The sequence below is a fragment of the Phaethon lepturus genome, unplaced genomic scaffold (assembly GCF_000687285.1).
Source record: "Phaethon lepturus isolate BGI_N335 unplaced genomic scaffold, ASM68728v1 scaffold24963, whole genome shotgun sequence".
Taxonomy (NCBI): domain Eukaryota; kingdom Metazoa; phylum Chordata; class Aves; order Phaethontiformes; family Phaethontidae; genus Phaethon; species Phaethon lepturus.
The window spans coordinates 2,192-18,718 of record NW_010531548.1 but is presented as its reverse complement, the minus strand read 5'-3'; the positions used below and the strand labels follow the sequence as shown (position 1 = coordinate 18,718).

The 16,527-nt window shown below is 41.8% G+C and overlaps 2 protein-coding genes across 2 annotated transcripts in view; one reads left to right on the top strand and one right to left on the bottom strand.

Moving 5' to 3' along the window:
* Positions 1-894: 894 nt before the first annotated feature.
* Positions 895-12,929, top strand: SRPK1 (SRSF protein kinase 1; the record flags this gene model as incomplete). The annotated part of the gene is made up of 13 exons (XM_010284609.1): positions 895-1,003; positions 1,421-1,508; positions 1,714-1,801; positions 3,296-3,402; positions 4,078-4,243; positions 5,263-5,288; positions 5,783-5,996; positions 6,286-6,714; positions 8,211-8,311; positions 9,248-9,355; positions 10,673-10,742; positions 11,172-11,264; positions 12,174-12,929. Coding segments are annotated over 13 exons (1,784 nt in total), but the record flags the coding sequence as incomplete, so codon positions are not given.
* Positions 12,930-12,985: 56 nt separating this feature from the next.
* The window catches only part of LOC104618888 (tetraspan membrane protein of hair cell stereocilia homolog), a 4,669-nt gene continuing 1,127 nt past the window's right edge, over positions 12,986-16,527 (bottom strand). Inside the window, exons 2-3 of the mRNA XM_010284608.1 lie at positions 16,250-16,486; positions 12,986-13,110 (exon numbers count right to left, since the gene is read on the bottom strand). Coding sequence (XP_010282910.1) covers positions 12,986-13,110; positions 16,250-16,486 — 362 coding nt within the window. The remainder of the gene's footprint in view (positions 13,111-16,249; positions 16,487-16,527) is intronic.

Genomic DNA, 16,527 nt, shown 5'->3' with positions numbered 1-16,527 from the left:
CACCTGTGGAGGGACCCAGGCTGGAGCAGTTAGTGAAAAGCTGTGGCCCATGGGAAGCACTCACGTTGGAGAAATCCGTGGAGGACTGTCTCCCGTGGGGAGAAGAGAAGAGGGTGACAAGTCTCCCTCTGAGGAGGAAGGAGCGGCAGAGACAGCGTGTGATGAATTGGCCATAACCCCCATTCCCTGTCCCCCTGCGCCACTCATGGAGAGGAGGAAGAGAAAATTGGCAGTGAAGCTGAGCGCAGGAGGAAGGGAGTGGTAGGTGGGGAAGGTGTTTTAAGATTTGAGTTTAGTTCTCATTACTCTACTCTGGTTTGATTGGCAGTAAATTAAAATTAATTTCACCAAGTTGAGTCTGTTTTGCCCGTGATGGTAATTGCTGAATGATCTCTCCCTGCCCTTACCTTGATGCACAAGCTTCGCACTACACTTTCCACTGAGGAGCGGAGTGATAGAGTGGCTTTGGTAGGCACCTGGTACCCGGCCAGGGTCAGCCCACCACACAAAGCAATGGTGGTATTTAGCTCTAAGATTCTATTACTGAACATCATAAGCTCTGCTTTCCAAAGGTGGTCAGCCTAGCAGACTTCAGATGCTCTCACTGAGGAAATAGTCTCTTGTGATGCTGCAGTGATGACCTACATGGAAAAGGAGGAGAAGTCAGTCATTCTACTTCAATTATATTAAAACTTCTTAATCGACTAGAAGGCTGGTCACAGCTCTTCCTTCAACATACCGTATATTTGTTATAGCGAGATCCAATTAGACTAACGTGCATTTCTTTATGTGATTAAAAATTTAAACACGTCAAGTTGTGACGCTTGTTCCACATACCTGCTCTTTAGCACCTTCATGTTCTCTTGATAGATAAACTTCCCGCTGTTTTTCTAGGTGGTTATCACCTTGTAAAAATAGGAGATCTATTTAATGGAAGATACCATGTGATTCGGAAGCTTGGATGGGGCCACTTCTCCACTGTGTGGCTAGCTTGGGACATCCAGTAAGTCTTTGTTATAGCTGGCGTTTCTGGCAGGGATGCACAGCATTGCACAAACATGATCAGAAGGCATCTTTTTACTTTAGATAAAAACACAAAACATAGCTGTCCACATCCTAACACAGAAGTTTCTTTTGATATTGTCCATGCAAGTGTGTGGGAGGGAGTTAACGGGACAAACTGTGTATGTGGAAAGTGTTCAGCAATCTCTGACCTATTATTTCATTTTATGAGAAATTACTAACATGGATATTTTATAAAAAGACACTCAAAGATAATCTTCACGAGTGCTTAAACCTTATTTTTCCATGATGCCTTAAAGAAGTACCTCTCATATGTGAAAGAATTAAGATAATCCTGGAGAATAAGTTCTTTGTATGAGCCTTAACAGTCTCTAATTTTCTTACCATGTGTGCATAGAGGGAGGAGATTTGTGGCAATGAAGGTGGTGAAGAGTGCAGAGCACTACACGGAAACAGCACTGGATGAAATCAAGTTGCTAAAATCGGTGAGTGCCTGAGTGGGGTTCAAATTTTTTTTTTTTAATTCATTTTAAGGAGTTCACGTTAGTCACATGCTTGATATTCCTGGATCACCTAGCTGCAAATAATTTGGATAGAAACCTAACAGTAGTGCAGTAGATCTGACTTCAGAATATATTCTTGCCTGGTAATTACCTCAAGGAACACAAAATTAATCCTTATTCTCTGCAGGTCCGCAACAGTGATCCAAACGATCCAAGTAAAGAGAGAGTTGTTCAGTTGTTAGATGACTTCAAGATTTCAGGAGTTAATGGTTCTCGTATCCTTTTGTGGAATAAAGGCAAGGAATTGCATAAAGATGGGAGTTTGCTGGGTGGCTGTCACGTTGAGGCTGGTGAGCAATGCCCAGGCATCCCTTTCACTGCCCAAGGAAACCTGCTGTAGAATCATCTGCCTCAAAACTGCCTGCTAAGCTCACATCCAAAGTGATCATTCTGCCTGACATAATACGTGTAAGTCGTGGAGACGGCGCTGCTTAGTCATGCTTTTAACATAAGAGTTGGGGTGGCTGCATCTGATTTGCGAATCAGGATTGAATGACTTAATTGTCTGAGGTACCTTTGTAGTAAAAGAGCCCATCTATCTCAACTCCTCAATTTTGCAAGCAGCCTGGTAAGCCTGGTAATAACCCCTTATTTAAGTAAAGCAGTACAAAATGTTAAGATAAGTAATTAAAAATAGCAAACGTGCAGTCTATAACTTGATAATAAGGTTGTTTTCTAGTTATGGAAGCATCTTACCTTGGACTTCATCAACATTGTTAGGATGTTTAAAGTGTATTGCTCTGAAAATCCCCCGTAGTTCTGCGAACCGCCTTCTAATAGGCGGTGATTTGTGGCAAGTCCTAATAATGCACCCTTAAAATTTGAAAGCTGGACTTGTGCATGTTTCCACTTTGTGGTATCTTATATTTTATTTCAGTGAGAATTACCAGACTGCTTGAGAGAATAGAGCTGTAGGTTATAAATGTTCTAACACTTAGAAGACAGTAACCCCAGAATATATTTCCTCTCAGATTTTTTCCAGCACCTAGCATCGAGTAAATGTTGACTTGGATCTTATGTTTCTTTCACTCTTGTGAAACGCATGTAGGCTTCCTGCCAGTGTAGAAGAAAAGCAGCCTAATAAACTCCTAGAAGTTTGGCTTCTAAAGCAAAGGCACGATATTGAATATGTCACTAGAGTGACTGTAGCTCTTGAGATCTTACAGACAAAAAGCAGTTAATATAAATATTGTTGAAGTCCAGGCTTGTTAAAAGTTTGTTTTGCTAGTAAAGATGCAAGGGAGGGTGGAGAAAGTAACTTAATTGTTCTGAAGATGACTTACGAAATGGAAATTTTATTATCTTTTCAGATAATGCTGGTACAGAGAGATCTGGCATAAAGTTTTGCCTGGGGCAAGAGCCTAGCTGTTCCAAAACATACACTGTTGGCTTGAAGCTGTCTCAATAGTAGCAGGGAATACTAATACACACTTGATTGTGTAACTGGCTTCCACCCAAAGCAGGAGATTGCTACTGCTGCATTGTCCGAACTCTATCCCTCTGTATTTTGGGTTTTGGATAACAACGCTGATGTGTCGGATACAATGGTGCTGTTAAGGAATGCAGCTTCTCTGAGCTGTTTCAGAAGGATGAGCGTTCTCTAATATAAAACAGCCAACTGGTACAGATTTCTTCTGATCCTCAGTCCTGGTGGGAATTCAGGGCTCCTTGGGTCAGGATGTCCATCTTTTTCCTTGACTGAGTTCCAGATATTTGTATGGTGTTTGAAGTACTAGGGCACCATCTCCTGAAGTGGATCATCAAGTCAAATTATCAGGGGCTTCCACTCCCTTGTGTCAAAAAGATCATCAAACAGGTAAGTTCCAGTTCTGACTGTGCTGTTCCCCTTGACCCAGTGAGAGGTCTTTCACTAATCTTTCTCACATCCAAGCAAACAAAGTTAAGAATCAGTGGTGTATCTCTCATGCAACAAAATCATTCTCAGGCTAATACTTCCTTTCTCTACTGCAAAAGCATTCTGCTAGAGATATTTATTTTCTGACACTTAAACCGTGATGGGAGGCCGGCTTTGCTTTTAACCTTTTCTTACCCTGATTATTTCTCATAAATGCGAGTATTTCTATTTTTTAAAGCTCTGTCACAGTAAGTGACATTAAGTACAGTGCTTAATGATGGGAAGAGCAAGAGAAACCTGTTCTTCCTACTGGATGATTGCCTAAGAAGAAACATCTTTCTACATGTGAGGTGAAGGGGAGGAGGAATTAAGATTAGATTTTCAGCTGTGGTAAGTTAAGTTATGAGGGTAAAGAGCTAGTATTTTAAATTCGTAGTGAAGATCTGCATGCAAATGTATATTTTCTGGAACAGAGTAGTAGCCACTGATCCCATCAGCTCTAATTGGAGTATTCTCAAACACAGAAATCCTCCAGGTTCACTGGTCATCCTAGGCAATTTTGCATTTTCACTTCACTCTCGATTTGCTCATTCTTTGCTTTTCTAATGGTCCGATTTCTCTATCTCCTGTCTGCAGGTTCTTCAGGGTCTGGATTACTTGCACACAAAATGTAGAATTATTCATACAGATATTAAACCTGAGAACATTCTTCTGTGCGTTAACGACCAGTATATCCGCAGGCTGGCTGCAGAAGCAACAGAGTGGCAGAGATCTGGGGCTCCTCCACCATCTGGTTCCGCAGGTGCTTTTTTCCTGAAAATTGATGTTATTTCTTCCCTAACCCCAAGTCATAAAACTGATCTCACTAGGGAAAACTTGCTGGTTGAGTACAATGGAACAATAATGCGAGTAACCTCTGAAAAGCCAACTGTAAATTGTGAAGTTAGTCGTAAGCTGTAAACTCAAAGATGATCAGGAAGGCAGTCATTTGTGTAAGAAAAATGGAGGGAGGATACATGCGTGCTGGCATCTGCTTTTAACACGGCTAATCTGGCACTGATGAAGTGGTAGGGCAGTCAGTCTTGTATAGCACACCCTGCACTCAGAATAGTGCTGGAGTGAAAATATGGTGAGGTGCTTCTCACACTTTCTTCAAAACTTACTTCCTTCCATTGCATGGTGCTGAAAATGCATTTCATGAAGGTCTCAACAAGACAATTTACCTGTTGTCAGTTTGCAGAAGTCTTAAAAACCTGTAACAAATAGCTTCCTTGACATGCTAACATCCCTAAAGACGTGAGAGCAAGTTTTTTCTTGTTCCTTGTTCCTCACATTCCTCCTCAGAATACCCATCTGTACCAGTGTAGTTTTCAGGGAGGGCTGCAGTGTGTATTGGAAGACTTTGTCAGTCATAAATCTTACAATATCAACATTTAGCTGAGCCCTTCATAGCGTAGTTTAGCTGAGGGAAGCTCCCTTAACTTTGGTATTTTAATGTTTTGGTCTGCATTTTCTTTTCGATAAGATGCATAATACATGCAGTAAATGAAGCTGCACGACTGGAAGTTTAAGTCTTTGATATCGGTCAAGCAAGTCTACTAGCTGGAATTTTAATTATGCATTTACTTGTTTAATGTTTTTCTCATTTTTTTAATTCTTGCTCTACTTTTGTAGAGAAATGAGCCTTCAAAACAACATTTGCTGGTATCTTTAAAATGTTGTTACCAAAACACAAAGGAAAAAGCTTACCTTAAAATAAGAATGTGGTTGCAGTTTTTTAATATAAACATACTAATTTACTGATCTTCCTTTCCCTTTCAGTGAGCACTGCACCACAGCCAAAACCAGTAAGTGTAATAGCTTTCACGTAAGTATGCATTTAGTTATAGTATCTCCTGCATTGTTTCATATTGCAGTCAGCATTAAGAGAAAGCAATCATATCAGAAGGAGAAGTGTGATTTGTGTTTGTCATAGATATATGCAGCAGGTTCAGTGCTGTCTTGGAGATGTAAGTAGTTCTCTCTCATGTATATCACCAGAATGAGTAGTCTTTTTGGTGGTCTCAAGGTCTGTTGTGAAGGTGACTGTTGTCTGTGGAGTCTGAGACCACTCATTAGGAGAATACTGTGGGTTTCTCAGGTCAGGACAGAAATGTACCGCTAAGAGCCATAGGCAACTGCTCCAAAAACCTTAATATCTACTTTTTATTTGGGAGAAGAACTGTCTTGAGAGTTTTCATCCCAGACTGCTTCCACTGCGCTAAAATAAATTAAAATTTGATGTGTTTTAGCTTTATTAAAATATGAAATAAGTCCAGTTACTCTGCTTGCTTCTGTGTAGGCTGACAAAATGTCAAAGAATAAGAAAAAAAAGTTGAAAAAGAAGCAGAAACGGCAGGCCGAGTTGTTAGAGAAGCGAATGCAAGAGATAGAGGAAATGGAGAAGGAAGCGAGCCCTGGGCAGACACAGCCTGAAGAGGAGGAAGAAGCTCAGAGCCCTCTGGAAATGCTCATAAAAGTTAGTCCACCAGAGGAAAATGTCAGCAAAAAGACAGGTATGGACCTAAAGTATTGCTAAAGTAGCACAGCGTTGTCCTTTCACTCATGCTGGCACGAGTAGAGTGAGCACCTTTAGTAGAGGTGGCCGCTGTCATTTAACCTGTTTGCACTGCGTTCTACCCTTCTCAAGAGGATAGGGAATTTCCTGTTACAAATTGAATTAATGAAGGATTGTGTTCAGTTACGTTTTGAGAACTACCTACTTCTGAGGGGCTCCCTGAACAAGCTTCAGCTCTTACTTTTTTTAGACATATTGTGCTACCTTCTCCTTTTCCATTCTTCCAGCTGAAGTCATCGTACAAGAGCAATCTATTCTAATGGAAAGCAGTGTGGCAAAATGTGTAACAGAAATAAATTGCAACGGAGTGGTACAAATGACGGACTTCCCAGACTCCGGCAATCAAGGGTCTGTGCGACTTGAGGATGACCTTCATAATGCCAATGACTGTGGTGATCACCCTCACACACAGAAGGAGGAGAACTTCCATAGTTGTAATTACAGTCAGCGTAACGGTGACTCGGAGAACAGGCCTCAAGAAGCAATGTCGGACTCATTCGTGCCCTTAGTTTCAGAAGATTCCATGGTGTGTCAGCCCATGTCCAACCAAGAGCGATCATTCAATGAGCAGGAGATTAACCATTTGCAAGAAAGCATCCGGACAGAGATACCTTCAGAGGACGAGAATGAGAATAATAGCCCAACAGACAACAAAGGTATAAGAGGAACCCTGTGAGAAAGGGCTCCTTTCTCCTTGATCTGGGAGAGTTGTGCTACAACACTTCATCAGAGTATTAATAGAAACCTCCATTTTTGTCGGCTGAAGTGATCAGAACCGCCTGTTTGAGCCTTTTCCTCCCAGGAGTGATTAAACTGACAGCCCTGCTCTGAGATATGCACTGTTTTGTAGCTTCCTATTGTAGTTCTACCTTAGTTTTGACTACTGAATGCATAAGTATGCCCGCTTTTAAAAAGTACCTATACATTTGTTTTTCAGTATAGGAACATGCCCTCCTTTTTGTATCAGGTGTTGCTTATGTGATTTTCATTTATAATTAGAAACATAAGTCTACAAATTGTCACCGGCTGTTAAATTATGGGATAAGTACTGTTCAGTGTGTTCTGATAGTCTCGTTCTTGAAATGGAGCACAGGTAGCTCCTGTCAGTTACCTGAGATGAGTAAATGTTTCCCAGAACTGGAAATGTAGCCTGACTGAAACAAAGCTTATACAGCATAAGGAGAAAACCTCTTTAATGCTTTTGTTTAAATATGATTTGTTTCGGGGGGGGGAAAATAAGTCTTACAAGACTTTTTTAACTTATTTTTACAAGGTTTAGGAGAACATAAGACACATAATAGTGTACAGCAGTTTAAACACATTCCAGGTGTGTGTTAAAAAAAAGCTTGAATCAATTGATAAAACTGTCCTTTTTTGCATCTTTGATGCAAAGGTCAGTTGAAGTATATCTGCTTGGAGAAGGAAGGAGAAACTAACATCTGTACTTCCTTTTAAAAAAAATTTCTGCAGCGTTTTCTTGGCAGAGTACTGCTGGGGTGTTACGTGGATGAAAAGTAGGAAGTGAAATGTAAAAATTTTGAAACTTGAACTGCATTTAGTTGGATGTCCCTGCTAGATTACTGGGTGTATTTTGCTTCTCACAGCTCCCTCCCAAATTACTTTAGAGATACAGCTGGATATAATTTAGTGACTTAATGTTTTTGTTCTCCACTGTGTCATTGAGGTTTTCCCGATATATACTTTAGCTCTTGTAACTGTCTCTCTCTGCAGCAGTGAGTGATGGGTATGTCAAAAAGATGCTATAAGATGCGGACTGTCCTTCAAATATTTAGGAAGACTTAAGGGTTGAGAGGCTTGTTTTGTTTCTAGCAATACCATTATTTAAAAAGCCTGTCTGGATATAGACAGACTTTTTAAGGCTGTGCAAAGAGTGCTGGAAAGCAGTCGCTGTTGTGTATGCTTACTTACTTGTCCTTCTGCTTTGTAACACCAGTTGGGTCTTAATGGTGGTAGCTGAGAATCAGTCAGCACTATTGAACAACAGATGCTTGTACCTAGGCTTCAGGAAGGGAAAAGTTCTGATCCATAAGCAAAAACCCTTCCTGGGTAGGGAGAGGACGATGGGATTTGGATGACAGATGGTGACACTGTCCATGTAGCTTTAATCGGCTGTTGTACATGTTGCCTCTAGGAAAATCAACTGCTGGGAATTTCCTTCTTAATCCTCTTGAGCCCAAGAATGCAGATAAGCTCAAAGTGAAGATAGCTGACCTAGGAAATGCCTGCTGGGTGGTAAGTTTACAATCTCTTCACATTGACTGTTTAAACCTGCTAATTCATTCACAGTATGCCAAGATGGAAAAGAATCTGTAAAACAGATTCTGTCTGAGACCTGCTTATGAAAGTAGTGACAGTTTGAAACTATGTCGGGGAGGAAAAAAAGAGGAGGGAGCAAGGGCACAGAGAAAGGAATGGTCCTCTAACAGAGGATTTCAGCCTGTGTTCTGGGTGCCTTGCTGGTTGTTAGATTACTTCTAATGGGCCCGTGAATAGTGTCACATATAATGTGAGAAATCTGCATATGTGAAACTTCTGAAGGAGTCTGTTGCTCTCCTGGAGAATGAGAAAGTGGCAAACGATTGCTCTGATGTGCTAGTTCTGTAGTTTATGAGCTTGTCAGACCATTTCAGTGGATTCATGAGCACATGAAAGAGACTCATAAATAGTTTCATTCTTTGATGGTTGTGCTGTGCTGCTTTTAAATGTTTGACATTTCAAATAAAAGAAATGTCTATTTTACTTGGCTTTTTAAGTGGCAGAATACTTCAGATCTTATGGGAGAGAGTCTCAAACTCCAAACTGCACATCAGGCTTGCAGCATCTGGCAAGGCGGTCTCTTACATTGGTGTTGCTTCTCTGCTTTAAGGTAGCTGAATCGTGGCCTGTCTGTCATGATTGGATAGGAGAGGGTGCAGCTTCTGAAACAGTCTTCCCTTATTCTGTTTTTGTGGCTTGCTTTCCTCTGAACTGCTGGACTTAGAGGATTGTGTCTCATGTGGCACTTTTAAACAGTACTTGTAGGAATATAAGGAAATAATTAATGAGGATGGTAAAATTCAGATGAAGTGTAATGGGAATGAGGTTTGATCTGCTCTGGCCTTCTAGGTTGTTGATTCGCCTCTCTTACTGAACAGTTAGAGACTATTTAAAAGCCTTTCTTCTATTTAGCACAAGCACTTCACTGAAGACATCCAGACCAGACAGTACCGATCCCTGGAGGTGTTGATAGGATCGGGGTATAACACCCCTGCAGACATCTGGAGCACGGCATGTATGGTGAGTGGTGTCATCCAGGGGATTTTAAACTGTTTCTGCAGAACATTCTGGGACACTCGAGCATGCTGGGCACTCTGGACTGCTGAGTCACTAGCCAAGCCTGGCAAAAAAAACTCACAGGTGTTCAGACAGCTTCTAGATTTGCTGAATACTTTTTTTGCCATAGGTGGCTTTCCTTTTGAAAGTTAGTTTTATTGTTCAGCACCAGCAGATTCCAAATACGATTGTACTTTGTCATCATGCTTTGTGGAAAACCAAGACAACTCTGCAATTCTGAAGACAAAATCTTTTTATATAAAGAGCCTTTCTGCTGCATCCAGCACTGTTTCACAGATGTCTTCAGTATAAATTCATATTTTAATCATATGCATCCTCTGCATGTCTGAAATCATTTTATAATCTGAGTAATGCTGAGACAAGGCTGAAGCTGTTCCTGTAATAGCTGGCAAATGTAGAATATGGTCATTAAAAGAAAAAATCAGTCTATTCAGTTATTGCACATGCCTCTTCGGTGTCTCCATTCTGTGTTTTCTACAAATCAAAGCTTGGCGTTTATTTTTTAAAATTGGGAAAATAGTGAGTGAAGTCATTTTTGCTGTCTTGCAAAACAAGCTATGATTTTTTTTTTTTTTTTTTAAATGAATGGGGTAAAACAGAACGCGATAGGGTCATGTGGCCTCTGCAGAATGTGTGGCCAAAGTTACGCAATGGTTACTCCGGGTGCCTAATTCAATAGTTAGACGACAGCAGTCTGTAAAGAAAACTTAAGAATACAAAAGATCAGAGGTACTGTTTTTAGTAAAAGTGAATACATAAAGGGAAAATGTGTCATGGAATTTAGGGGTGGTGGGTTGAAATTAATGCAAGTGTTTTTCTCATTTAAGACATGTTTTTGTATCTACAGACAAATGTTCAGAGATTAACTGTTTGAAAAATGTCTCTAATATCTGAAATTTGGAGGGAGGGGAGAATCTTTGTAAAAAAAAAAAAAGTAGAGTTTGGATGTGACATAGTTTCACAAAATGCCATTGAGGTGCGAGAGGCTAAATGTGTGAAATGCCTTCATTTTGTACAATTTCACACAAGTGTACTGCATTATGTTACAATCCAGAATTCATCATAGATATGCCCATGGTGTTTAATATTGCAAAGTAATTGCACATCATAAGATGGTAGTGGTGTACGAGAGTTCTACAGGTTGTTCTTCCCACTGCTTTGCTTTTGGCCCACAGAGATATGCAGAATCAACCTGCAGTACATCTAACAATGTGTGAAGTGCATAAAAGTGATTTAATGTGCTTGTTTCTGTTTGTTTAGGCCTTTGAATTAGCAACAGGAGACTATCTGTTTGAGCCTCATTCTGGGGAAGATTACTCACGGGATGAAGGTGTGTTTGTCTAAGTCTTTTCTCTTTAAAATGGAATGTGAAATACAATGGATGCTTCATTATGATTTAGCAATGCAAAGGTTCCTTCCAAAAAAATTGTTTACCCAAATCAGTGGAGTTAGGGGACAGCTTTGCTCAAGCCTCTGCAGTAAAATACTGTGTAGTAAAGTCCAGGTTCTTGTTCTGGTGTTTCCCATTCTTCCTACCACTGGATTCTCTGTCTTGCTTCTCAAACTGTTCATGCCTCGAATGGCCCCCCCGCCTTGCCTGTTTACTTTGTCCTTTCTTAGTGTAATCTGATATCAGGTGGATCTCAAAGTAATTTTTAAGGGGGACAATGTCTTTGTTTTTATCCCAGAGAAGGAAACTGGGGCATAGAGATGTCTTGAGTGGATGTGTCTTATTGTCTTTTCTTTTGAAAATATGCAGATCACATTGCATTGATCATAGAACTTCTGGGGAAAATACCTCGCAAGCTCATCTTGGCAGGAAAATACTCCAAGGAGTTTTTCACCAAAAAAGGTAAAAGGAAACAAAGCAAGTGTCACTTATCCCTTCATTCCCTTCCCCAAATACACAGGAGTGCCTTGCTGGAAATGCCAATTAACAATAGATGCTAGCAAAGATGCCTCTTTCAGCCTTTGCTTTGTTTTATGAAAGGCTTTCTCAGTAAAACTGCAGCTAAATATAAGGCATTCTTGTCTAGCTGCTAAAAGTATCCTGTGTCCTAGTACTTGACATCTTGGTGTAGATCAAATGCAGCAGGTAGGAAAACAGTGCTGTAGATACTTCTTCAGATGTGATTTGGCTTTATTTAGCTGATCTTTATCAACTAGAGTTGTTGACTCACCTTTGAAGTCTTCTCCAGACAACTGTGTTCCACTTCTAGCATGCCAGTCACCTTCACCTAAATAGTGCCTTGCATCCTGAGCCATGTTGTTCAGGACACATTATACCATTATCATAAAGCCTTAAGTACCCCAGAAATGTATTGAGTCTCAAGAAGAAGTTTTTGACCTAGTTTAATACTTTTTTTTAATAAAACAAATCCTTTTCTGTTAGTAGTGTATTGCTTCCTCAAACAGTGCTGCATTTGTTGTATGTATTCCAAAGTCAATGGCACAGTGTTTATCTGTCACGTCAACTGGTATAATTGGTGATTTAATGAAGTTAAATAATATTTGCTGATGTTGGATCAGAAATAGCAGGAGGGAAAAAAGAGGCCTTCAAGGAAGTACATTTGTAGAACAGTCTTCAAAAGCAGATAGAAAAGGGGGTTTAGTATAACTTTCTTCTTCCTTCAGCACGCCCTACCATTTTATAGTCCCCATGCCCAACTATTCAGACCAGTTTCTGAATTCAGTCTGTCTTGTTTAGCTGTTCTGCTCTGCTCCCATGACTTGCACTTAACCTGTCTGTCTTGGATTTCAGGTGATTTGAAGCACATCACCAAACTGAAGCCCTGGGGCCTTTTTGAAGTCTTGGTGGAAAAATACGAGTGGGCCCAAGATGAGGCAGCTGCATTCACAGACTTCTTATTACCTATGCTGGAGCTGATCCCAGAGAAACGAGCTACAGCAGCAGAGTGTCTCAGGCACCCCTGGCTTAACTCATAGAGGCTTCAACCCAATGCCACAGCACTACACTCTGGTTTACAGCATAGCGTACATGCACCCAGCTGCCCCTTCCCAGATCCAATTTTTTTTTTCCTTGTTCATTTTCAGTGTGAAGTTCTTCCTTCAAGGCTTCCAAGATTTTAGATAAATCTAACCTGTTCTGCTGAGTTTGCTTGTGTGACTCAATGGGGACCCTCCTCAGCCAGTGGGCATCATGTGTGTTTTTGCCTTGATTGGGCTTCGCCAAAGACTACTTGAATAGAATATGAAGGGGTTTTTTTGAGTCTCCTCACTGTAAAGTCAGCGCGTGCTACAGATGTGAGCTCAGCTGTGCTCAGATATGCTCCCTTAGCTAAATTTCAACTCTCCTTTCTTCATGAGGGGCACGAAGATCTGAACACCTCCTTATCTCACTGAGACTCAGGAGTCGATTTCCCGCTTTTCATCCAGTAGTTATCAATGGGGTGAGAAGTAAGAGATGGCACCAAGGTGGTGTTAGTTCCTTGCAGAGCAAAAACCTTCAAATCCTCCATCCTTTTCTAGGAGTCTACTGTCGTCTTTGCTTTCCAGTCACATAACTTTTCTTTAGTTCTAGCTGCTTAAATCTTTTGAAAACCCTATTTAAACCTAGATGTTAGTATCCTTTATTTCTTCCTCCAAAATGTCCTGTCCCTTTACTTTTTCCTTTCCTGTGCCCAGATAGTCAAAATAGTTTCTGATCTCGGTGTCATTTTCTATGTTAATGCCTGTGACTAAAAAGTAACAAGCAAAAGCTGGAACTGACTCAACGCACAATCTTCAGCATACAGATGGGCGCACCTTTTGGCTGCAGAGAGGTAGTCTTGTTGCAGGCAATTCTTCTAATGTTGTAGTGAGCTGTAAGTTTTTTGGTTTTTATCCCTTACTGGCACTTTTTTGCCTTGCTTGAGGCGGTTGCTGTATCTGTGAGAGATTGGCTTTCACTGATGCAGTCTACTCTGGCTCTTAATTTTTGACCATTCACTTTTTCCCAAGAAAAGGGTGGCAGCATCTGTATTACAGCCACGCTATAGCCTGTGATTTTTCAAAATCAACACTTGAAGGCCCAGTGTAAAGATTTCTTTTCCTTTAACTTGCTTCAGGTGCTGGCCTTCAGAAATAACTTCCCAGGATGGGACTGCCTTTTTATTTTGTGGGCCATTAGCACAAGGAGAGCTAGCAGAAGTGGAAGAGAACTGACTTTTCCATGTAGATACTGGATTAGAAGCTGTTTCTAGAGTTACCCCAGGTAAAAATGTTCTGTGGGGTTTCTATATAAACTTCTCAGAGGGGGTTGGATGTAAGGAATAAATGGGTTAATTTTAATTAAAACTTAAATCACTGTGGCATTTGATAGTTTTATGATGGCTCTTTCTAGACTTGCTCATCCTATCACAGATTCAGTGCATCCTACTCAAAAGCAAGATTTGGCAGCGTTGAGATTTCAGAGGCGCTTCCTTACCCTGGACCAAACAGGCCTTTGGATTCGTGGTAGCTCTCAGAGGATAGAAGTTGCTGCAGGAGCGTGCCGGAGGCCACGCAAGATGCTATCCAAGACGATTGCGTTGCCAAAGCTGCCAAGACCACTGTTTATGTGTCACTTCTGTATGTGTGTTTGGAAATCCTGGTTCGTAAGGATGGTTCATTCATAAACCTTGGTGTCATTTAATCTACTTGAAAAGAGTTTCTCCAGTTCAACACCTGATTGGGCTTATTAATGCAAATCATGCTGCATGTTCTTTTAGGGGTAGATCAGGTTCTCTATGCATATAATCTAAAATTAAAGGAAGGTAACATACCAAAAGAGTTTTAAACTGCTGATTTGACTTCCCCCCACCTCCCCACCCCCCTCCTTTCATCTGGAGTTTTTCCAGTTGTGGGTCACTTCCATATCCATTACAGAAGGATTGCAGACAGGACTGGGTTCCAGAATACCTCCTGTCTACATACTGTGAACATATATTGACAGGGCAAGTAATTTCTGTTGTCTCTAAAGCTCACCCAGTCCTGTGTACTTGAGACCAGCTGGTTAAAGAACTTTTCCTAGAAGAGGTCTGCACGCTTCGACTCTGAGAGTTCCTTCCCATTCTTGCCTTCCCTTTGCCACCCCTGACGGGAGGAGGAGGTTTTTTACCATGATAGCCAAGGCTAGAGCCAGCTTGTGAGTTGAAGACCCGCAGAAGCAGCTGTCAGGATTCGGTCTTGTACCGTGTGCTCGTTTACTTGGGGTTTGTTAAATTTCCAAATTGCCGTAAAGTGCTCACACTAAAGGATTTGTACTTGCTGTGTCAGTCTAAAACCTGAAGGAAAATACATTTTTATTCTTTCTACTTCGGTGCTTTGTCTTTTTTTCTTTGTGAAAGCCGTACAATAAACAGAGTATTTAATAACTGAGCGCTATTCCTCATATGTTCCTGCTGTAAGTCTGTTCTTTCCGAGCTAGTGGCCCGTTGATTGAATTTTCTTTGCTAATGAGCAAATGCGTTTTAATTTCCAAAATGAGACACAGGGAGATGGTGTAGCAAGTAGAAATGAAAATTATAACAATGCACTAATTTTGGGTTCTGACCGGGTGAGAGCTGGACGGGATGATGTGCTGCTTTGTCTTCGGCAGAAATGGGCTGTGCCGAAGGCTGCCGGAGGTGGGTGATGAGAAATGATGGTTAAATCGGATTAATTGGGTGACGCAGCGAGTCGATGCTGACTGGCACCTGCAGCCTGCAGGTACGGTTACAGGCCTGCTGCAGCCCAGCAGGTTTATTTCCACCCACCCACCCAGAAAAGTGCACTTTTTAAGAGAGCTGTGTTTGGTTATTGTTGCCCAGGGCGGGAAGATGATTCACGGCTTTGCTAGGAATTGGCTGTGTTGTATTTTCAACTACAAGGGCAACCTCGGACATGGCCCCAAGGAGCTGAGCACAAAACCCAAAACACCAATGTATTTTTATTCAGAAGGAATTTTCTTGAAAGAATGTGTACAAACCCCAAAAAAGAAGCAAAGTACCATCCTTCTCCCCAGGTTTGTTGATGGCCCCCCCAAAAAATGCCCCTGTGTCCAGTTTGGGCTCTTCCCATCGAATAAACTCCACAAGAGCTGTGAGCCGAGGGCAGCCCCGTAGGTGAAAAGAACAGTTGTAGAAAATCCACAGCTGTGGGTAAGTTTAAAGCTCCTGGAAAGGTCACTTTAAAGATAAAGGGCTGAGGGCCGAAGAGCTCTAGGTGTCCCTGGGAAGAGAAGGTAAAGGGTCAGCTATTGCTAAATGGAGCATGACTTCATATTCTAAGCTTTTTATTTGGTCACTTGGCAAGGATGTATGTTTTCCTGGTTTCAGGAGGCAAAGCAAAGGCTCTTTCCCCTTCAACCACAAACAAAACCAATGTGACTACAGCACCGAAATCTATACAGTCATCAATCTTTTCAGTAATCAAAATAACGGCAGCAACATGACGTGCTGGGAAAGAAACACTAAAAATCACTGTGGGCATGACTTACTTGCTGATCGGCTCCCTCAGTCGTTGCCCTCTTCTGCAAAACAAGATAATTACAGCGTTAACGGGGTATGGTGTAACACTGAAGGTGCAGGTGTATTTTCCAGGTTTGTTTTCAAAAAGGGATAATTTAAGACAGGATGGGGAGAAAGCCAGACGGTGTGAAATGTAGCCCAGCTCAATTTGGGCTCCTGCCTTGTGCTGCTTCGATTTTCTGCCTTTTCAGGCTCTCCCTGAGTCCCTGCAGAGCAGCACGACCAGGGCAGCTCTCCTGCTTCTCCCACCGGAGGAAGCCGCCATCCTCCCAAAGAACAGCGACGGCCGCAGAGTGAAAACGCTCTGCAGCAGGATGGGGGCTCGGAGCTCAGCCCCAGCTGCCTTTACCTTTACTCTCCACTTTAAAATCAGACGGGAGGAGGTTGTCCTGCCGGTTCCCCAACACAAAGGCCAGGAAGGACAGTATGAGAGCGTCGAGGATGCCGATGATGCAGAGGATGTACGCCCAGCGCACGGTGCAGGCGCCCAGCGTGTACTTGTCCGTTTTGTCCCCGCACAGACGCTTCACCTCGCTCGAGTCCCAGCCGTCGGGATAGATCAAGCAGCCGATCATCAGCCCGGTAGCTGCGGGGGGAGGGAGACGTTAAAGCGGCCCCGGGCGGGCT